This window comes from Moschus berezovskii, chromosome 3 (assembly GCF_049115385.1).
Source record: "Moschus berezovskii isolate FMDL1 chromosome 3, NW_MosBer_1.0, whole genome shotgun sequence".
Classification (NCBI taxonomy): Eukaryota; Metazoa; Chordata; class Mammalia; order Artiodactyla; family Moschidae; genus Moschus; species Moschus berezovskii.
The window spans coordinates 106,908,284-106,930,779 of NC_142462.1; the positions used below are offsets into that span (position 1 = coordinate 106,908,284).

General features: G+C 42.5%; 1 protein-coding gene and 1 pseudogene across 2 annotated transcripts in view; both read left to right on the forward strand.

Moving 5' to 3' along the window:
- The first annotated feature begins 1,027 nt into the window (after positions 1-1,027).
- EXOC4 (exocyst complex component 4) overlaps positions 1,028-22,496 on the forward strand; it is an 853,359-nt gene continuing 831,890 nt past the window's right edge. Inside the window, exon 1 of one of the 2 annotated variants that reach the window (XM_055421289.2) lies at positions 1,028-1,168. In XM_055421289.2, coding sequence (XP_055277264.2) covers positions 1,083-1,168 — 86 coding nt within the window. In that variant the 5' untranslated portion in view covers positions 1,028-1,082. Of the gene's footprint in view, positions 1,169-13,405; positions 13,477-22,496 lie in introns of those variants that run through there. The other variant, XM_088834671.1, reaches the window with a different exon arrangement.
- Positions 3,357-3,731, forward strand: LOC148778394 (cytochrome c oxidase subunit 6C pseudogene; annotated as a pseudogene).

Below are 22,496 nucleotides of genomic sequence, written 5' to 3' on the forward strand. Positions count from 1 at the left end.
TTATTGAGCCAAAGGTAAGGAACACTTAAAAAAATATGTGTATGTGTGTGTGGGTGTATCTGCAAGTTATTTTATGAAATCGCTGTGAACGTCTGCCAGCTGATACCTGCCTAATCAAAGTAGTGGAGGTGCTCTGTGCTCGCTATTTCACAGCTCCAGGATTTATCTGGCTGCTTTCTATTCATTTCTGAAGTTCTTTCATCTTTACTGCTACTAAGCAGATCACTCACTAACTTCCCTCCTCAATTTATGCACTTTCCATTCTTATGGTAATCTTGTTCTATTCATTTCATCTACTGAATTTATGACTAAGCTAGTTGAGCCAGATGCAGGACATATGAAAACTTACCAGTAAAAATGTTAATAAAGCACAATTGTGCATTACTGCCAACTATATTTTATTTAGCTTGAGAAGAAAAGGAATCTGCAAGCTGGTCAGTTTTGCTTCTCGGTTTTTCTGTTTTCTTTATCAATATCCATTAGTATGTTACTCCTTGCATGTTTTTTGGAATTGTCCGGAAATAACAAAATAACTGAATTCACACATTAAACGAATGCATAAGCATTTAGTGTTAGATAATACTAAAGAAAAGAATTTCTGTATCTATCCATTTTCGCATTTTATTGGATTTTTAAAAAACTACTTGTGTTTAAAGTAAAAACTTTGTCATACAGACATCAAGCACAGACTCTACTGAAATACACACCCCATGTACGCACTTTGGCATCTTCAGATAAATGTTTAAAAACTAATAACATTCCAAAAACAATAAAACTGGGGAAAAACTCAAGATCAGAATAAATACACATGAGATATTAGAAGATTTCACCAAATCGCAACTGGTTTAGTTTTCCTGCGCGCCCTGGAACCGCGGAAGGAAACTACAATTCCCAGAGTGCTTAGAGCGCGCGTGGGGCCTGAAACTTAGTTCCTACGTCCCGCCTCCTCTCTTCAGCGATTGGGTTATCCAGTTCCGTGACTTTGGACTTCCTTTCTCCCATTGGTGCACTCTCCAGAGAGGTCAATTACAGAGTTTACACTTGGTTCCTTCCAGCCCACCCGCTCTCCCCCTTGCACCAAGATGGCGGCAGAAGGAGCTGGTGGGAAATACAGAAGCACAGTCAGCAAAAGCAAAGACCCCTCGGGGCTGCTCATCTCTGTGATCAGGTGAGGGAGGCAGGAGGCAGGGGCAGGGGACAGGCGGCAGCGGCTCGATTTCCGCTTTGGAAGGGAGAAGGGTTAGCTGGGTTCCACCCTGCAGACCCCTCCCGTCCCTCCTTGCCTCCCCCAGCCCCTCCCAAGGGCCCCCGCAGTTCTCACTTTTTCCCTGGGGGTTGGGCCAGAGGGAGGAGCCTGGCCTCTCAGTGTTTTTCTAATTTACTGCCAGAGCTTTCCACTAGGGTCCCTGGGCCCTAAAAGCACGGTCTTTGGGGTTTGGTAGAGAAAGCCAGGTGTGTTCACTTACTCATACATGTGTTGATTGATTGTCTTCAGCATCGCTCACTGTGGAAGGCACCTTGTTCCCTGGACTTCTGGGTGTCAGGCCCTGACGTCCGGAGACCTCTGTCACGAATTGCAGGTTTTGTTTTCACACGTTGAACCCCTCCAACCACCTGTGAATGGCTCAGCCTCAAATACGAGAGCCTGTCGTGAGCTGGTTAGAAGAGTTGTGGATTTGAAGGCACACATCCGTGCTGATTTTTGTTTTGCCTTGGCATTCCGATCTAGTCTTTAAAAAGCAAAACAAATTTCAAGTTATCCTTTATGCATATCATTTTCCCAGACTGTATATGGTGAGAGTAGGAGTGGTCGACCTTCTAGGGGCCACTTTTTCTTAAAGTAAATTATAGTAAGAGTGGAGAGTTCATTCAATTCCCACTAAGGATGATACAGGGAGTGGCTAAAAGCAAGCTGAACAAAATGTATTACGACACCTTATGCTGTTAGCATATGAATTTCAATCCATGTATTTTTCATAAAATGAAACATCTCCCTCCCCCTTTCCCCCACCTATGCAAAACTTTCAGTTGAGTTTTGGAGGGCTTCTGATGACCTTTTAAAAACCCAGGCTCAACAGTATCTGGTAGTTAGTAGGTATTTGAATGAATGAATAGATCTAAATTTTAAAACAGCTCACCTGCTCATGGACTGATAAAGACCCATCTCAAGGGTATTTAGGCTTCTCTGAAAGTAAGATTGTGACATATGAAATCATTATTACTAAATTTTCTTTAGGATTAAGGGGATAATTCTTCTCTGTATGGAAATATGTAATATACTTGGTAGGTCATACAGAGGAAATGCAGTTTTCTTGTGGACTCAGTCTTGCCAAGATAGAACACAAGTAGTGTAAATGTTTATCATGATACTAAAACTCCAAGTAGACTATTTTTAGTTACCCAGCTTCATTCCTGTGGAACTATAATACATGAATTAATTTGGATTCCTTTTTGAACTTGTTTATTTATTTTTGCTTTATAGTCAACATTCATTTAAACAGTACGAGGTTAGTGTCAGTGTGTTGTACAGAGCCTGGCACTTACTATGTAGTTAGTAAATATTTGTTGACTGAATGAGTGAATGCCCCGAGTTTTGCAAAGATGAATCTGACGTGATGGTACCCTTGAGAGTACAGACTACTTGAGGGATAAAATATGTAAGTAACAACGTGACAGAAGACTAGAACAGACAGAAGAAATGTGCTGGAAATCTCGGAGAAGGAGCAGTTATTTTCAACAAAAGTGGAGTGGGGATTAGGGAAGATAACAGTATATACAAATGTACCTTCTCAGTTATGTATTGATGATTTTGTAGTCTTTGCTCATTTCTTGTTTTTTTTTGTGTGTGTCAGTTTTCTTAAAGGTCATTTAAGTTTACCCAAATAGTCTTATATTTGAAAAAAACCTTTGGATCAAACTAAAGCTTTTTTTTTTTTTTTACTGATACCGGTTGGAAACGTACGTTGCCTTTGGTTGACTGTGCTTATGTGTTCTTCGGGGGGATCTCCTGCTGGGTGTTAGGGAATACGATTTGGTGTTTGTCTATGTGTCTCTTATTTCTCTCTGTTTACCTTCACGTTACCACCGTGATTTGGACCTGGACATTTTTCACTCTGACTTCTGTGGTATATTGTTAACTCATTTTTCTTCCCTATCCTTGGCCACCTCAGATCACTTGAATAACATTTTTACTTTATTATAATCTGTTACCAGCATGCTGTATTGGAGTGTCCAGATCTAGCATCCTGGGCAAGATTAGTAAGGGTTGGGGTTCATGGTTACATAGGACCTTGTTTAAGACTGGATGTTGGCTGTCCATTTCTCCATCCTGAAAGGACGTTGCGGTTGAGCCGTCGAGAAGAAAAACTACCATGTCCACTGCTTTGGCAAAACCTCAGATGCATGGCCTCCTGGCCAAACGTCTGCGATTTCATATTGTTGGAGCATTCATGGTCTCCCTGGGGTTTGCAACTTTCTATAAGTTTGCTGTAGCTGAACAAAGAAAGAAGGCATATGCAGATTTCTACAGAAATTATGATTCCATGAAAGATTTTGAGGAGATGAGGAAGGCTGGTATCTTTCAGAGTGCAAAGTGATTTGGAATACAAAGAATTTCTTTGGGTTGAGTTCCATGGAAGTTTGTTACTTTCCTGTGTTCCTGAACTATGAAACTATGACTATCTGGGGTGAGAAATAGTCTCTCAATAAATAAACAAGTAACAACAACAACAAAAAAAAGACTGGATGTTATTGGTGTCAGAGTATTTCAACATTTCTCTGAGTCACAGGAAAATTTTGGTGTTGGAGTGAAAATTTCAGTTCAGTTCAGTCGCTCAGTCTTGTCCGACTCTCCGCGACCCCATGAATCACAGCACGCCAGGCCTCCCTGTCCATCACCAACTCCCGGAGTTCACTCAAACTCATGTCCATCGAGTCGGTGATGCCATCCAGCCATCTCATTCTCTGTCGTCCCCTTCTCCTCCCGCCCCCAATCCTTCCCAGCATCAGAGTCTTTTCCAGTGAGTCAACTCGTCGCATGAGGTGGCCAGAGTATTGAAGTTTCAGCTTTAGCATCAATTTGGGTGTTGCTAATTCCTTGTTTCCTCCCTGATGTGCTCTGAAACAGCCAGTGGTTTCCATTTCATAAATAATAGCAGGAAATGAGAGGTAAATGGTAGTTTTACTTTGGTATTTGGGATGGGGGAGTTTGGGGGCATACTTGAGGGAAATATGCAAAGAGGAAAGCAGTTGATAAGAGAGTAGCTCTTAAAAGTTCTCATCACAAGGAAAAATTTGTGGTGATGGATCCTAACTTATTGGGATAATCATTTTGCAGGATACATATATCTCAAATCATTATGTTGTGTACCTTAAATAATTACAGTGTTGTATGTCAAATATATCTCAGTAAAATGGAAATAAAAAGAATGGAGGACTCATCTCTTGTTAGTATATTGTTCTGTGACTGTGAAGTTGCTTTGTCTATCTGTTCAATTTGTATTCTTCCTGTTACTCTTCTTGCAACATTGTATTCATGATTGTAAATTCCTCACATGAAACTTTGATTACCTCCTCTTATCCTTAACCTCTTTTCAAATTCTCTCTCAAAGACTGTAGCTTTCCTGGTTGCTTTGGCAACAAGCCTCAAAAAGGAAAACCATTTTAGACTCATGTTTATAAAATCTGAACATCCCTGAAGATGTCTCTGGTACGTGCCAGTTCTCTTTCAGGCTTCCTTGGACCTGTCAGTTTGTCACAAAATAAGTGACTTGTGAGTGATAGAGTCCATTGTCCTTTGAAGAGTTTGATTAGTTTAGCTTTATCTTTTTCTATCAATGAGCAGTTGTTTCCCTTTTTTGAATAGTGAATGTTAAAAATTCTCCTTCAATTCTCCTGCTCTGATATGTAAAAAGTGTCATTTCTGTGCTCCGTTAGGTATTAATATTAGCATAGCACTTTGTGTTCTCGTACTATTCCTATTAGTCGGAACACCATTTATTGTTAGAAGCATCTTTTAACTGGAAAAAGACTGTAGGTGGATGAGGGTTTGACCTGAGGACAGCGGCAGAGTAGACATGGGGAATACCCAAGCCTCATAATTATTTGCAGCCATGGTACCAAATAATTAAATGGTGACTATTTTGCTAGTGGGATAGTGCATCAGTTTAAGGCATTTAAAAGTCAAAATGATGTAAAAAAATACAGTGTAATTGTAATGGAGGGGTTACATTTGGTGGATGGGTTATTTAAGTGCTTTGAGACTCACAAGTGAAATTCTTAACCATTTACAAAATACTGAATAAAACCATTTCAGGATGGCAGGATGATTCAGAGGGTGGACTCTGGGGTTTAACAAAAGAGGTTGTTCTTTCGTGAGGCGGGGCTTTGATGAGGAGACATGGTGTTTAAGGATTGATTTTGGAAGCTGCTGTTAACCACAGATTTTGGTTTTAAGTCTTGCCCCTGACCCTTTAAAATGAAACTAATCGGGTACACAGAGACCTGATTACCTGCTGCTGTACAATTTGGACAGTTTTGCAGACACACGCAGACACAGCATTTCCTACCTTTCTATTGATCTTTTCCCCCCTAACCTTTTGCTTGGTGTGAAGTTGGGGCAGGCAGCCTTTCTAAACGGGAAACAAGCAAGATGGCATTTTGGAGATGCTATTTTATTTTTGTGAGGTCTTGTCAGATTTTTAATTGGGAAATGTGTCTACCACTTACTGTTAGGTGATTTACTTCCCAATTAAGTGTTGACTCTCTTCTCTTTATAAGTTGGCCTTTAATAGCCGGCTTAATTGGGAAGACAAACTTGAGCTGTGACTGGAGGGGACCTCCTTGAAACCTCAGAGCAGAGCTTTTGTGGACAGACACTGCTGTCCTTACAGATGGCAAGGAGGTCTGGAGGCAGTAAAAGGAGCACATTGTCATCAACTTTTATATCTTCACAGAAGTTGGAATTTCAGAAACTTAGAAAATTGTTTATTGTAGACACCTGTTAAAGCCCCTCCTCTTCAGAGTATTTTGGTCATCCCTGTATTTAATTCAAAGTACACTTTGTTGCAGGAGTCCACATTTTGGTTAGAGCTTTGAACAAACAGCTTTGAGGTCCATGACACAAATTGTGGCAGGAAAGGTCATTAGAGCAGAGTCCTGGAGATTGTTGGCTTCACTTGTGGCTCAGCGGTAAAGAATCTGCCTGCAATTCTGGAGACCTAGGTTTGATCCCTGGGTTGGGAAGATCCCTGGGAGGAGGGCTTGGCAATCCACTCCAATATTCTTGAGCTTCCCTGGTGTCTCAGATGGTAAAGAATCCGTCTGCAATGTGGGAGACCTAGATTTGATCCCTGGGTTGGGAAGATCCCCTAGAGGAGGGCACGGCAACCCACTCCAGTATTCTTGCCTGGGAAATCCCATGGACAGAGGAGCCTGGTGGACTCCAGTCCATGGGATTGCAAGAGTCAGATGCGACTTAGCAAGTAAACAACAATCAGGAGCCAAGCAGCATTCAGTTTAGGGCAATTTTATCTCAGACTGTGGCAGAATCCTTCTTAGGACTCCACCTAGTGCTCTGTAAGTGGTGAGATTTTTCACTCTGGCTGTGTGTGATTTCAGATCATTGTTCTTGCAAGTGCTTTCAGGTGGTTCTTATTGTGGCCTTGAGTAGTTTTCTACCACACCTGCTTGGGGGAAGACTCTAGGAAGCTTCTCCACAGATCTCCAGGGTGCTCTGCTTAGCTCTGTCTTCTCCAGGACTCTGCTCAACAAACTCCAGCAGCTTTCATGTCGAAGGTTTTGAAATCTTTTGTTTGTTGTTTCGTATGGGAGGATAAATCTCTTTCCTATGATTTCATCCAGTCCTGGAGCAGAAGTCTATCAGTGCTTCATATTTAAAAAAAAAAATCTCAAAAGGTTAACTTTCCTGGGTCAAAATTTTGGGTTGCCTATGCTGCATCACGGAAAAAGCAAGAGAGTTCCAGAAAAACATCTATTTCTGCTTCATTGACTATGCCAAAGCCTTTGACTGTGTGGATCACAATAAACTGTGGATAATTCTGAAAGAGATGGGAATACCAGACCACTTGACCTGCCTCTTGAGAAACCTGTATGCAGGTCAGGAAGCAACAGTTAGAACTGGACATGGAACAACAGACTGGTTCCAGATAGGAAAAGGAGTACGTCAAGGTTGTATATTGTCACCCTGCTTATTTAACTTATATGCAGAGTACATCATGAGGAACGCTGGGCTGGAAGAAGCACAAGCTGGAATCAGGATTGCCGGGAGAAATATCGATATGCAGATGACACCTCAGATATGCAGATGACACCACCCTTATGGCAGAAAGTGAAGAGGAACTAAAAAGCCTCTTGATGAAAGTGGAAGAGGAGAGTGAAAAAGTTGGCTTGAAGCTCAATATTCAGAAAACTAAGATCATGGCATCTGGTCCCATCACTTCATGGGAAATAGATGGGGAAACATTGGAAACAGTGTCAGACTTTATTTTTTGGGGCTCCAAAATCACTGCGGATGCTGATTGCGGCCATGAAATTAAAAGACGCTTACTCCTTGGAAGGAAAGTTATGACCAACCTAGATAGCATATTAAAAAGCAGAGACATTACTTTGCCAACCAAGGTCCGTCTAGTTAAGGCTATGGTTTTTCCAGTGGTCATGCATGGATGTGAGAGTTGGACTGTGAAGAAAGCTGATCGCCGAAGAATTGATGCTTTTGAACTGTGGTGCTGGAGAAGACTTGAGAGTCCCTTGGACTGCAGGGAGATCCAACCAGTCCATTCTAGAGGAGATCAGTCCTGGGTGTTCATTGGAAGGACTGATGCTAAAGCTGAAACTCCACTACTTTGGCCACCTCATGCGAAGAGTTGACTCACTGGAAAAGACTCTGATGCTGGGAGGGATTGGGGGCAGGAGGAGAAGGGGATGACAGAGAATGAGATGGCTGGATGGCATCACCGACTAGATGGAGGTGAGTTTGAGTGAACTCTGGAAGTTGGTGATGGATAGGGAGGCCTGGCATGCTCTGATTCATGGGGTGGCAAAGAGTCGGACACGACTGAGTGACTGAACTGAACTGTGAACTGATGCTCAGAGAGGAAGCATAAGATGCTCTAAAAAAAGTTGTAGCCTGAAAGTGAATTAGGTACCTCAGCACTGATGATCTCTCTGATTTTGCGGAGTGTTTAGTTAAAGTTAACTTCATATAGTTCTTTTTCAGGAGCTTTTCCTTCAGAACTCTTAGAAATGCCTTGGAACTAGTTTGTATCTGTTTATATATTTATTTTTTAAAATATAGTTTTTTTTTAATTTGATGCCTGTGATGGTATTGTTTGTTAACCTGAGGTCTAGTGTGGCTAGTAAATTTATTTTCTTTGGATAGTATAGTACTTAGAATGTTTCTGTTGGTTGTTGTTTTTTTGTTTACATTGGGTAGTTTCAGCTTGTGTTGGCATTTTTCAGTTTGCAGTGGTGAGCTCTGTTCCCTCTGGTCTTATATTCTGCTGCTCCTTACGTTTTTGTTAATGGTTTTCTAGCTGTGGAATAAGTTATGACCTTGGTCTTTATGGTAGCCAGTCCTTTGTGTTTTTCACCTTGAAAAACCAGGGACCCTCCATTTAACAGGAAGTTATAAGGGAAAATTGTGTATCATTTGACATGGTAAGAAACGTATTTCAAGATCCTTAGGAGAACCTTTGAACCTTTAATGACTTTTACTTATTCTTTTAAAAATTTTTATAAAGCCCTTTCAAAAAATACAGTGGCATGTAATTCAGGTGTTTTTCCGTTGGAAACTTGCTCTCTAAACTTACCATCATTGCACTGGATATTACGAGAGACATTGTTTTATACTCAGAATATCACTTAAGAGCTTGTTAGAAATGCAGAATCTTCGGTGCCACCTGAACCGCTTGACCTGAATCTGCTGTTTTACAGGAATCTCAGGTGAGTCGACTGAGTGACTTCACTTTCACTTTTGACTTTCACACATTGGAGAAGGAAATGGCAACCCACTCCAGTGTTCTTGCCTGGAGAATCCCAGGGACGGGGAGCCTGGTGGGCTTCCGTCTATGGAGTCACACAGAGTCGGACACGACTCAAGTGACTTAGCAGCAGCAGCAGGTGAGTCCACTACTCATCAAAGTTTTGAGTAGCTCTTAAAGATGTAAGTTGGGAAAGTAAGATACAAGAAACCAGGTAGTGTTGTTAACTTGTTTTTAGCTGAGATAATGGTATGGCTGTCCTTTGAAAAGTACTGTTCTTAAGAGATACTTACTGAAATAAACCAATAAAATATCATGTCTAGGATTTGCTTTAGAATAATAGAGAAGAAGTTTAGAGTCAGTGAGGGTAGAGACAAAACAAGATGGGAATGTGCTGCTGATTGTTGAAGCTGAGTTTGATGAGTTCCTTAATTTCTGTTCGTGTTTGAAAATTTCCATAAACATGCACATGTGTGTGTATAATATATATGCTGGGGAGGTGGAAGGTGGTGGGAATGATGAGGTTCTGTGGGTTAATAAATTGCAGAAATGCTACATAATATATTCATGTTCTGTTCACTCTGTCCCCACCCAAACACTCTCCCTCCCAGAGGCACCTTGAACATTAACATATTAAAGTCTCCTGAAAATGAATGTAGTTACGAAATCTTCATTTTGTGTAACCCAGAATTTCCAAACTAGCCTATCAGCATATAATATGTTAATATCTTATGAAACACTGTTTCTGAGGAGCTCACGAAAAACTCATTAGGAAATTGCCTACATGTTTAAAATGATTGAGTGCTGCACTCTGTTGTAGTAACAAAGGCGTTCCACTAGAAGTGAAAAATGATGACTGAAGACGATACTTTAAGGATGTGATGCTTAAAATGGGAGTGGAAGAGAGGTGGGGTTTGGCTCACTAAGCGTGGGGGAGATTTTAAGTTGACTTTGTCAACCCTTGACTATTGTAGGCTTTATTAAGAGCGGGTCTCCTTAATTTTGGTAATGGCCTTCTCTGTTGGCTACAAGTTTACTGCTTTTGGTCCCCAGAAGTGTGGGTTATAGAACCAAATTAATTGAAATACAAAAAACTGCATGCCTCGGGTGTGGTAATTGGCCCTAAGTGCTGTCTGAAGCAAGACACCCATGAATTTTCAATTGACTTTAAAGCCGAAATTGTTTACTGTCACTTGATATGAAGTGAGTTTCTTTGGAGTGAATTAAGGGATGTTTTTATGCCTCAGAAAATTTTTTCAGAGGAACTTGTCATTGTGAATCTCCACCAGTTGGGGTGGGATTGTCTTGTATTTTGTGGGATCTAATAAAACGTAATTAAGAAGTAGTTGCACTGTCTAATTGAATATAATAAAATCCGATTTAAAAGTGCTATATTTGGTTATGCTTTGAGTGACGACGTCATGTCTTAAGTGATTATATAGTGATACACATCACATGTGTTTAATGTGTGATTTTTTTTTTTCCTGACAAAACTCAGAATTACGATGAGGGTCTCTTGTTTTCACAGTTCATTGGAAGCCTTGGTAGGACGGTTCATCTTATCAAAGGACGCTGCTTCACATAACAGGCTTTGAAGACCAGTTTGAAACTTGTTTGGTTCAGGTTCATAGTGGTAACCTCTCTTTCCACCATTTTAGTTTGTGCTTAATGTTACTCAGAACTGTACTTAGTGCCCTTCCTGACATAATAGGTATATGTTACTATCAGGCATGTCTTAGGTTGGCTGTTATTAATGTTATTTTTGAGGAAAAGAAAATCTGATTCACACTTTGAAATAAGGGCTGTGGTGGTGGTGGTGGTTTAGTCGCTAAGTCGAGTACTCTTTGTGACCCCATGGACTGTAGCCTGCCAGGCTCCTCTGTCCGTGGGATTTCCCAGGCAAGAATATTGGAGTGGGGTGCTTTCCTTCTCCAGGGAATCTTCCCGACCCACGGATCAAACTTATGTCTCCTGTATTGCAGGTGGTCTCCTGTATTGCAAGCGGATTCTTCACTGCTGAGCGACCAGGGAAGCCCTTGAAATGAGGGCTAAGTGGATCTAATAAAATTGCTTAATATCTTCTAGTTAAAAGCATTTTAACTGGAAAAAAACAGAGTTCACAATTTCAAGAAGCATGTCAGCTCTAGACTTTTTTTTTCTTATATGGGGGCCGATAATAAAGAATATTCTAGAAAGATCAGTAAATTGTTTTCTTCCTGCTTGGAGTGAGGTTCAAAAATTAGTTCACCCTTGAATATCTGAGAATTTACCAATTCTCAGTTTGGGCCTTATAATATGTTAGAACGTTGTAAGGATGACTCCTTGTCTTCTCTTTCTGTGATGCAATTTAAAAAATTCATAAGAATTGTCCTAATGAGAGAAGGCTGTACTGATGGAGGGATTAAAGTGCTTGATGAGTGGGAAGAAAAAAAAAAATGCAGGGGCTCAGTGACATCTAGTTTGTCTATTGAGAGTCCCGTTGAGTACTTCCCAGAATGGGGATGACTGAAGAGGTTTGATTTTACTGTGGGTTTTGCTGTGTAGAGCTGTAGCATCCCGGTAAGTTATTTCTGGATATGTGGTTCCTTACTTGTAATTAGTTTTTCTGAGTTGCTTGGAGGGATTTCCATTAATTGTTCCGTTAATCTTTATTATTCCTGGAGGAGAGGTCACTGGATACCGACAAGGAATGCCCTTAGTAGACAATTAAGCGTATTAACTGTTTTCAGAAAGCCTGACTTAATGCTAATTATACCACAGGTGTCACCAAAATTCAGGTGTATGATGTTAAATATTTCTTATAGCAGGTTAATTAATTCAGTTATCTGAGACTCTTATCAGGCAGCTGATTCTTCTCGTGGAAGAATCTGTGTTGCTGTGGTTTAGTGGGGGATAACCGATAACATCTGCCTTGAGATGTTACCCAAGCAGAATAACACTGCTTGTGTTTTACAGGGTGGTATACTTGTCCGCTCAGGCAGCCATAACAAAATACCACAGCCTGGGTGACTGGGAGACTAGAATCTCCTAGTCTCTCTTGTAGGAGACTACAGTCAGGGCTGGGTGACTGTTGAGGCCTCTTCTTGGCTGGGAGATGGCCACCTTTTCCTTATGTCCTCAAATGGCCCTTCCTCTGTGAGTGCAGGAAGAGGGAGAGGGCACTTTGGTGTCTCTTCCTCTCTTTATAAGGATGCCAGTTCCATCCTATTAAGACCCTGCACATATGACCTGATGTCATCTTTATGACCTGCCTTCCAGGCCCTGCCTCCAGATACAATTATGTTAGGACTTCAGCATAATGAATTTGGTGGTATATGTGTATGTGTCAGTATCACAATTCAGTCCATAAGAGTGCGCAGAGTACCACATATTATTTGTTAAAATATCCTAAACTGCTTTCAGAGTGACAATCTGGCAATCTTGAGAAGCAAGCAAGAGCCCTGGTCAGGCTAGTTTTTACACTTGGTTGTCAACCTTACTGCCTGCTTTTCTGTCTTATAATGTTTAATAGTCCTCTGTTAGCCCTATAATACCAAATACTTGTACTGTGGACTCTCTTCAGAGAATTACTGTCTGGTTAGCTTGAACTATCAAAAGGCTTGCTGAAAGGCGGAAGTTAATGAAACATGATTTGATCCACTTAGTCCTTTAAATTCCCTAAATTCTCTTCTTAGATGAAAATCGTTGGAAAGCTTAATACTCTGGACTATATTCAGGGTCTTTGAAAATCTCTTAGGTCTGAGTTGTGTTTTAGTGTTTCATTCATGGAGGAACTTATAAGAAATGGCTGTGTAAGATTTGTTACTGTTTCTAGAATGTTGTTGAGGGCATTGTTCACTGTATTGTATAATGTCTTCTTGTTGTAAGTGAATTTTTTTGAAGAGTTTAGTATTAAAGTTTGCTTCCTTGGAGGAACTGGAATCTACCTTTTTAAGAATGAGAATTGTATTACTCGCTAGGTTTCCCTTTTTGCATTGGCTACTAGGAACCTCACAGTTGAACTGGGGCTCATTTCATGCATACTACATTTGTCCATGTGACCTGCGTACCTGTTTTACATTTATATGGCCTTGTTTTTCTACATCTCTTTAACTAGTTCTCCTTTCTCGTTTCTATTGTCCAGATTCTCGTACTAACCATCTCAGATCTTTTTTGGAAAGAAGTGGAGTAGAATTGAAAATGAAGCTTGAAAGTAATGATTATTACTGATTATTCACCATTAACTGTTGTTTGAAAGCTGTCATTCTTTGCCTTGGTGCTAACTCCCAAGTGACTTGAGAGAACACTTAGGAGTGAGAGCCTGAAAAGCTGTCCTGATCTGGCTCCCAGCCTCCTCCCTGACCTTGTCTCATGTCACTTCCTCGCTTCTCTGAAGCCACATTGACTTCTTGGCCGTTCCTCATTTCTTTAACAGGCCAACCATGTCCTACCTCAGGATCTGTGCATCTGCTGTGGCCTCTGGAATCAGTGTTCCCAGGTACTTAACTACCCCCCTCCCCCAGTTTTCTAGAAAGCTCTGTTCAAATGCCATCTTTTAATTAAAAAAATTTTTTTTAATTGAAGGATAATTGCTTTACAATATTGTGTTCATTTCTGCTGTACATCAACATGAATCAGCCATAGGTATACATGTGTCCCCTCCCTCTTGAACCTCCCTCCAACCTCCCACCCCACCCCTCGAGGTTGTCACGGAGCACTGGCTTTGGGTTCCCTGCATCATACAGCAAATTGCCCCTGGCTGTCTATTTTACATATGGTGATACATGTTTCCATGCTACTGTCAACTTGTCCCACCCTCTCCTTCCCGCCCTGTCAAGTCTGTTCTTTTTATTTTCTTTCTAATTAAAAACTTTTTTTTGTCTTCTTCTGGGTCTTCACTGCTGTGTGGGCTTTCCTCTATAGAGTTGTGAAGCTGGGACTACTCTCTAGTTGCTGTGCGCAGGCTTCCCATTGCGGTGGCGTCTCTTGCTGCTGAGCATGGACTCTGGGGTGCCAGGGCTTCGGTAGTTGGGGCTGCCGGGCTACAACACAGGCTCAGTCATTGTGGTGCACAGGCTTAGCTGCTCCACAGCATGTGGGATCTTCCCGGACCAGGGATCGAACCTGCGTCATCTGCATTAGCAGGTGGATTCCTCACCACTGAGCTGCCCGGGAAGCCCTCAGGCGCCCTCTTGTTCTGAGAGCCCATTCCTGGCCTCCCTGCGTCGGAGTATCCTCTCTGCCCTGCCTTCACTTTTCCGTAGCGGCTCCTCGCTCTCCCGGCCTCCGTGGCTTGTGTGTGTGCCTGCTTTCCCCCACTAGACCAGAATGTGCGCCTCATGAGGGAGGGACTGGTTGTATTCCCAGCTCTATCGCTTGCCACTTAACGGCCTTGCCTGCTAAGTTGTAGGTGTGTCAGAGCTGTTTGTTCAGTGACTGGATGGACCAAACAAGGTCAAGGTAACTCTCGTTGGCCCTTTCCTCAAGATTTCTGAACAGGCATTTCTTTGTGTGAGATAATCTAGCTGCAATTGTTTCTTAAGGCAGGAAACGACCCTCCATGACCTCTTCAGATCCTGCATTTTGCCGCTACTCATTATTTAACTTTGCCTAAGCACTTAATTCTTCGGCGATCAGCTTTCTTCACAGTCCAACTCTCACATCCATACATGACCACTGGAAAAACCATAGCCTTGACTAGACGGACCTTGGTTGGCAAAGTAATGTCTCTGCTTTTTAATATACTATCTAGGTTGGTCATAACTTTCCTTCCAAGGAGTAAGCGTCTTTTAATTTCATGGTTGCAATCAGCATTCGCAGTGATTTTGAAGCCCCCCAAAAATAAAGTCTGACACTGTTTCCACTGTTTCTGCATGAAGTGGAAAAGACTCTGATGCTGGGAGGGATTGGGGGCGGGAGGAGACGGGGACTACAGAGAATGAGATGTCTGGATGGCATCACCGACTAGATGGATATGAGTTAGAGTGAACTCTGGGAGTTGGTGATGGACAGGGAGGCCTGGGGTGCTATGATTCATGGGTTCGCAAAGAGTCAGACACGACTGAGCGACTGAACTGAACTGAAGCACTTAGTGTGCCAGGCACCGTAAGAATACAGAGAAAAGGTCTGATTTCAGTTCATAAATATCCTCAGGCATTTTCCAGTGGGGGAAGCTTTGGGGTGTTGGGGCTAACAGTGTTGTGATTCACAAATGATTTATTTCATTGCTAATAATGTTTCCACCCACGCATTGAGGGCACTTTATATTTTATAAAGTACATTCACATACTTCTCCAGTCCTCATGATAGTGTGGTGGGGCAGTTTCTTGTATGATCCTGTCTGTTTGACAAGGAAAGAAACAGGCCCAGACATGTTAAGTGACTTGCCCAAGGTCAAAGAGCTTGAAAGTTTAGCAAGATGCCTCATGTTTGACATTTGGTCAGTGTAGTAAGACACTTCTGCTGTATTGCTGATGGTAGAACTCTAGTTTTTTTTTTGCACCCTCTTATTCTGTCTTTGACAGGAAGTTATTGTTTCTCTTTAGTGATGGGTTACCTTTGGGTGACTAACCCTATTTTCATAGACAGGCTTTTTCTTTTATTTGATCTTTCCTTTGTCTTTTTTAAGAGTAATATCAACTTTTGTGTACTTTCTCTTGTCTGGACACTATCACTCTATTAAGTCCAAAGTGAAAGCAAAATTGCTCCATAGAAGGAGCCAGTTATGGTGACTAGTTATTTTCCTTTCAAAACACTTGACTGGCTACCCTGAAATACAGAAGCTGGTATCAAAAAGGAAGTTGGCAAATGTGGTTTTAGATCTGTAGTTATTTACCCTGGGTTTTTATGCTTGTTTATAGGGCTTGCTTGGAGCCGATGGCTGTTAATTCACTAGAATCATTTAATGTACATGTTCCTTGTAGCTTAGTGTAGGTACCATGGTCCTTGAGGTCCACTGGGGAAATAAATTCCTTCCTGGGATTAAGTAATAAATTCCTTCCTGGGATTAATTAGTCATGGCCAGTGATGTAATTCATCATGCAAATGCCAGAGCTGTCTTAGTGAAAAATTCTTAGTGATCCAGAAATGTGTGTGTCCAGCTTAATTGAAATCTATGCTTTTATGCTCCTCCGGGCGGGAGGAGAAGGGGACGACAGAGAATGAAATGGCTGGATGGCATCACCGACTCTGTGGACATGAGTTTGAGTGAACTCCGCGAGTTGGTGATGGACAGGGAGGCCTGGCGTGCTGTGATTCATGGGGTTGCGGAGAGTCGGACACGACTGAGCGACTGAACTGAACTGATGAAGTCACAAAGAGTCGGACATGACTGAGTGACTTTCATGAACTTAGCAATAGTTTGTAAAGCATAATGCCTTTGAGATAGGAATGGAAAAAGTTCTGAAGAATGATTCTGTATCTTGACAGCATCTTGGGATGACAACTTCAAGTAGTTTCTCCTCTGTTCCATATCTTCTTTTAGGTCATGCTTTTTAAACATCCTGTCCAGATTCAAGACTGTTACTATTCATTCTAAAGAAGCTGCTGGGTGCCCTCCTGATATCTCTGGGCTGTCCATTCCTCTCTTCGCGTGTGGACTGTAACTTGATTAGGGTGCAGTCCTGCAGCCCAGTAGCTGAAGCCAGGAAAAGTAGGTTTCATAACATGTGTAGTGGGAAGGGCATGGATTCTGACATTATACTTCGCTTTCATTTCTGATGTTAGCTGTGTACATTTGTGCAAGTTACTTTACATCTCTGTTCCTTTGATTCCTGGTCTGTAAAAAGGCGGTGATACTGTCTCGCAGGACCATTTTGAGTGTTACCTTAAACTGCGTGTACAAAATAACCACTTCATTGTTTGTATAATCGATAATCAGTAGTTTATATTCTGTGCCTCACTTTGATCTTTTTTACGCAAAACGGTGGGAGCCAGGAAGTCATGTAAATTTGTGCATTTAGTTTTCATATCTCCTAAGTAGAGGAAGTGGAGAAGGAAACGGTAACCCACTCCAGTATTCTTGCCTAGAGAATCCCATGGACGGAGAAGCCTGGTAGGCTACAGTCCACGGGGTCGCGAAGAGTCGGACACGACTGAGCGATGGAACGGAAGTAGAGGAAGAGTGAAAGCTGGATTGTCAGCAGTTACTGTCAAGGGGATCTTGGGTCATTTTTGGACTCGATATTTACAAAAATGCTATGTAGTTCTAGGTTACATGATTAGGAATAGAGTGCTCTAACTTATGGGTTATAAAACCCCTTTCTGTTTGGATGGTCACACTATACTAGGAGTGTGTGTCAGTTGTGAGAACCACATCTTGAGAGGCAGGGTAGGGAACCTTCTAAGGACTAGACTATCCAGGTTTGAGGCCTGGCTCTGCAACTTAAAAGTTCTGTGTCTCTCACACACAACTCTGACTCTTCATATGTAGGAAGAGAACAATGGCACCTCCTTCACAGGTTGTTGTCTGGAATAAGTTAGTATATATAAACCACAGACAGCAATGCAGTCAGTCCTATGTGTGAGTGTCACTCGTTTTCGAGGGGACTTCAGAGGAAATTAACAAGGCTGGTGGGCTTCCATGTTGTGGAAGAAATGGATGAAGAAGCTGGAGCTGTTGATCGTGAGAAAGTATTAAAGAGTCCTTTACTATTTAAAGAGAGACTTCATGAAAGAGGGACTAGACTTATGTTACTGAAAAAGGCAGAAGTAGGATCAGTGGGTAAAGAATCTGCCTGCAACGCAGGAGACCTGGGGTCTATCCCTGAGTTGGGAAGGTCCCCTGAAGAAGGAAATGGAGACCCATTCCAGTATTTTTTCCTGGAGAATCCCATGGACAGAGGAGCCTGGCGGGCTACAGTCCATGGGGTCGAAGAGTCCAATGGACTGCACGAATAACACTTTCACTTTTTTCCCCCCTAGCATCAATGGGTAGAAATTACAAAGCGGAGGATTTTATTTTAATGAAAGACCTTGTAAGAAGTAGAGCAGTTCAGAATTGTGGGGAGTGGGTTTTGTGAGCGAGTGATCTTTTCTTTACCCAGAGGCTCAGCAGGCTGAGGAGAGGTTCCTGACCTGGCTGGCAGGGTGAGCTCAATCACAAGCCTTCTCTTCCATCCTGCTCTCAGTTCAGGTCAAGTGACCCACTTCTAGTAGGATAATCCCACACTGAAATTCTCTGGGTTTCAGGAGCGTGTGTAGGGACTCTCTCCCTAGAATTAGTCTGCTTTTATGGTCTATCATTCATTCATTTTGCATGAATGTGTGAGGCGTTGTATTTCTGGCCTCATTTTGTTGAAAACAGGTTGGAAATGAATCTTTGCTATGGTCGACTATTGCTCGACACCTTGCAGTCCCTGGAGGAACCAAGTCAATTAGGTTTCATTTTTGTTGGGGGACAGTTCGGCTTGGAAAGGTTGTGTTTCTGAGGTTCTTGTGAGCAAAGTATGGGTGCCCTTTGTTTTAGACTCTCAAGGATGTTTGTTTGACCTGTTTAGAAGGTAGAGATAATCTTTCCCTCCAGAGCAAATGGCAGGCATGTTTACTGTGTAGTTTAAAAAGTTCAGTTTTCAAAGCTCAGAGTCCTCTTCAGCAACTCAGCAGGCATCCATTTGGGGCCATCTTCCCACTGCCCATGGGACTCGGGGGCAAGGGATCTGCTACAAACATGCTGATGCTCTTGCTACTTGCTGTGCTGTGACTAATGAAGTCCTTAGCTTCTGACCTACCCAGGAGTTTTGTGACTTCTCCCAGCATCCATGAAACTGTGGCAGGCTTACTTGTTAGCTTCTAAGTAGAATAAAGTCTCAGACTCTTCACAGTTCTTGACATTAAGGAGGAGTAAAGTGAAAGGGAGGTCAGACCTCATTCCCAGAGCCTAATGATCCAGTATTTGGGGGCGAGGAAATCTGAACCTTTGTCTCTAAAGGATGCCCTTTCTATGACATTGTGGAGAACTGCTACTGCCTTTACTGCCGTTACTACTATTCCCACAACAGTGGCAGCCACCAACCTTTTTTATGGAGTGCTAGTGATATGCCAGGCCTTGTTTAATTTCATCCAATTCTCAGCCTATAAGGAAGGTACACTTACTATCTCCATTTTATAGGTGGGCAAAAGGAGATCCTGTGACCGAGGTCATGTGGGCAGCAGCGGTGGATTCCAACCCAAGCACGTTGATTCCAGAGTAGCCCACAAATCTGTAAGAGATAGGAGCGTAATCTGGAAGCAGACTGATGTGGGTTTTGAATTCCTGGACTATCCCTTAGGCTTCCCAGGTGGCACAGTGGTGAAGAATCCACTTGCCATTGAAGGGGAGGCAAGAGGCTCGGGTGTGATCCCTGGGTCGGGAAGATCCCCTGGAGTAGAAAATGCAACCCACTCCCGTATTCTTACCTGGGAAATTCCATGGACAGAGGAGTCTGGTGGGCTACAGTCCACGGGGTTGCAAAGAGTCGGACATGAGTGAGCCAGTGAGCATACACGCACACCCTAGCCCTTACCCTCATTGTGTGAGATGGGGCAAATTTACCGTCTTAAATCTCATCCATGGTGTCTGTGAAAAGGGAGAGGAAATATGTTAACAGGACCCAGTCCAGTGGTGGTTCTGTCGATTGAACATACTTTCTATAAAATGTGCAGCCTCTGTAGATATTAGTGACTATTATTGCTCCTTTCCTTTTCTTTAATTAAAAAACAAAACACTTTAAGGACTTCTGTGGTGGTCCAGTGGTTAAGACTCTGCACTTCCAATCCAGGCGGTGCGGGTTCAGTGCCTGGTTGGGGAAATAAGATTCCACATGTTTCAAGATCAAAAAACATAAACCAGAAGCAATATTGTAGCATTCAATACAGACTTTAAAAACATGCACATAAACCCCAAAGCACAAACAAAACTCAAATGGTTTTGTCCTCTCAGAGTGCTCTTATGCGAGAAATTTTTGACTAAAGGAAAATGTCATTCAGCCCAGTTTACATCTGCTGCTGCTGCTAAGTCGCTTCAGTCGTGTCCGACTCTGTGCGACCCCATCGACGGCAGCCCACCAGGCACCCCCGTCCCTGGGATCCTCCAGGCAAGAACACTGGAGTGGGTTGCCATTTCCTTCTCCAATGCATGACAGTGAAAAGTGAAAGTGAAGTCGCTCAGTCGTGTCCGACTCCTAGCGACCCCATGGACTGCAGCCTACCAGGCTCCTCTGTCCATGGGATTTTCCAGGCAAGAGTACTGGAGTGGGGTGCCATTGCCTTTTCCTGCTGCTGCTGCTGCCTCCGCTAAGTCACTTCAGTCGTGTCCGACTCTGTGCGACCCCATAGATGGCAGCCCACCAGGCTCCCCTGTCCCTGGGATTCTCCAGGCAAGAGTCCTGGAGTGGGGTGTCGTCGCCTAGAGGATGAATTTCAGATGTGGGGGCAAACATGGCACAGGCTGTTTCCTTATACAGGTATTTTCTCTGACAGTGAACATGGGAACCGAAACCCGCTCAGAGACCCAGTTTGCCCTCCTCTTCATTTCAGGAACCCTTCCAGTTTTCTGAGTCGTCCGTGATGTGTGCTGACGTGTCACAGTGATAGCTGATGCCCAAGAAGATGGTCTCTCAGCCCGACATTTTCCTTGGTGGTAGTTGTACTAGTAAATGTGAACGATGTCAAATGCTTGGCATGTTTCCTTCTGCAGATGGTGGGGAGGAAATCCTGCCAAAGCCTCATAAAGATGGCAAACTGACCGAGTGTAGCTTTGAAAAAAGTCTGTGGCCGTTTGCTGCAAAAAGGGGAACTAATAGTTAAATATCTAGGAACTCTTCCCTTTGGGACAGTTGATAAATTGAAGGCATTTTCTGATTGTGCTTTACTCTAGATTAACAGCCTGGAAGGTTTCAGATTTAAAGAGCAAAGTTATGTATCATAGAAACAACATGATGACCTGCTCAGCCACCCTGTACCCAAATATTGCAAGTAATATTGGTCGCTCTGTCTTTGAAACCAAAACTACCCCCCACCCCAAGGTCTCTACTTACTTAATTAGCTAAATACTTCTGTGTTGTTTTCTTCCTGGAAGTAAGCTTCGAGGTAGTCTGGTGTAGGCTTACCAGTTGACAGAGGAGGACACAGGATCTGGCGTGGTAATGGCCTTCCTTCAAGTCTTGAGGTTCCCAGTGTGTTGCCTTGGGTGTATCCTGTACCCCCCCACCAAGCTTCACCTTTTCCTTCATTCCATTTTTGTCCCTCCTGTCCCCTATTTCGTGCTGGACATCATCTCTTGTCATCCCTTAACACATTTACAAAATTCTTTTTAGAGGTTAGATTAGTATCAGACTGGCCTGCTGAATCTCCCTCTAAGTTGGAAGATAACGTTCTATATATTGTGTGACTCATGAATTAAGATCTTTGCTCTAAATGACAGTTTGGAAAGGACCATTTTACAGTAGTTTGCTTACAAAAATCTGGAAGGGAATATGTGATTGATTTGCTGACAGACCATCTCCGAAAGCAGTTCTAATGATTGACTTTATAATTGATTGCATCCATCACAGAGAGCCTAAACTACCCCCTCCCTAATTTAAAAAAGATAAATGAAATAAAGTATGCTGAATGTATAAGCTGACAAATCTGAGGGAATTTAATGGAGCAAAATTACGGCAGCCAACAGATAAGAGAAAAAGGTTTCTTTGTTACTGATTATAACACTAAATTAAAAAAAAATTACGCAAGAAGGATAATAGAGGAAACGAAGCTCTGTGGCCCATGTATCAAACTAAGTTATTGAAAGATTTTTAATAAGTGTATCTATCTCATTCACTGCTTATTGTTGATTCATATCAATCTTGTTAGTGCTGTTGGAAGAATAGTAAATGCAGGGACTGTCTGGTAGTATAGCTGATATTATTGCTGTTGTAATGGATTTTTAGAATTACCATGACCTTATTTCTGGGTCGCTGGGGGCTCTGTACCAAATTCAGGTCATTTGAATGAACTGTTTGGAAGGCAGCTCCTCAGTGGAGAAGCAGTTTTATAGTGAGTATGCTTTTGGCTCTGTTATAAAAGACCAAGTGAAACTGACGTCGACAATGGACATTTATTATCTCCCCTCACAAGGTGTCCTGGGGTAAGGCTGCTGTGGGTTGGCCGCTTTAGTGGCCCAATGATGTGATGGCAGTAGCTTGGCCTTTCTCTTGGTTTTTCCTTCTAGGATTATCACATGGCTAATGTATGATTATCTGAGCTTAGCATAACAATGTTCCCAGTGTTGGGAAGAGGAACTTGCTTCCTGTTAATCTTCTTGGAAGGAAACTACTCCTGGAAGTCCTTAGGTCTCATTGGTCAGACTTGTCACTGATAAGGGACATGCACATACTAGGATTCATTCAAACAAATCGAGAGGTGCCCAGGATCTTAGAGTTTGTGCCGCCTGTTTCCTGATCGTGCCCAGGGGAAAAGTGAAGGGGAAGATTCCTTATCTAGAAAACATGTAAATCCACTTACTAGGCTACTGGAATTTACCATGCAAATGTTTCGTATTTT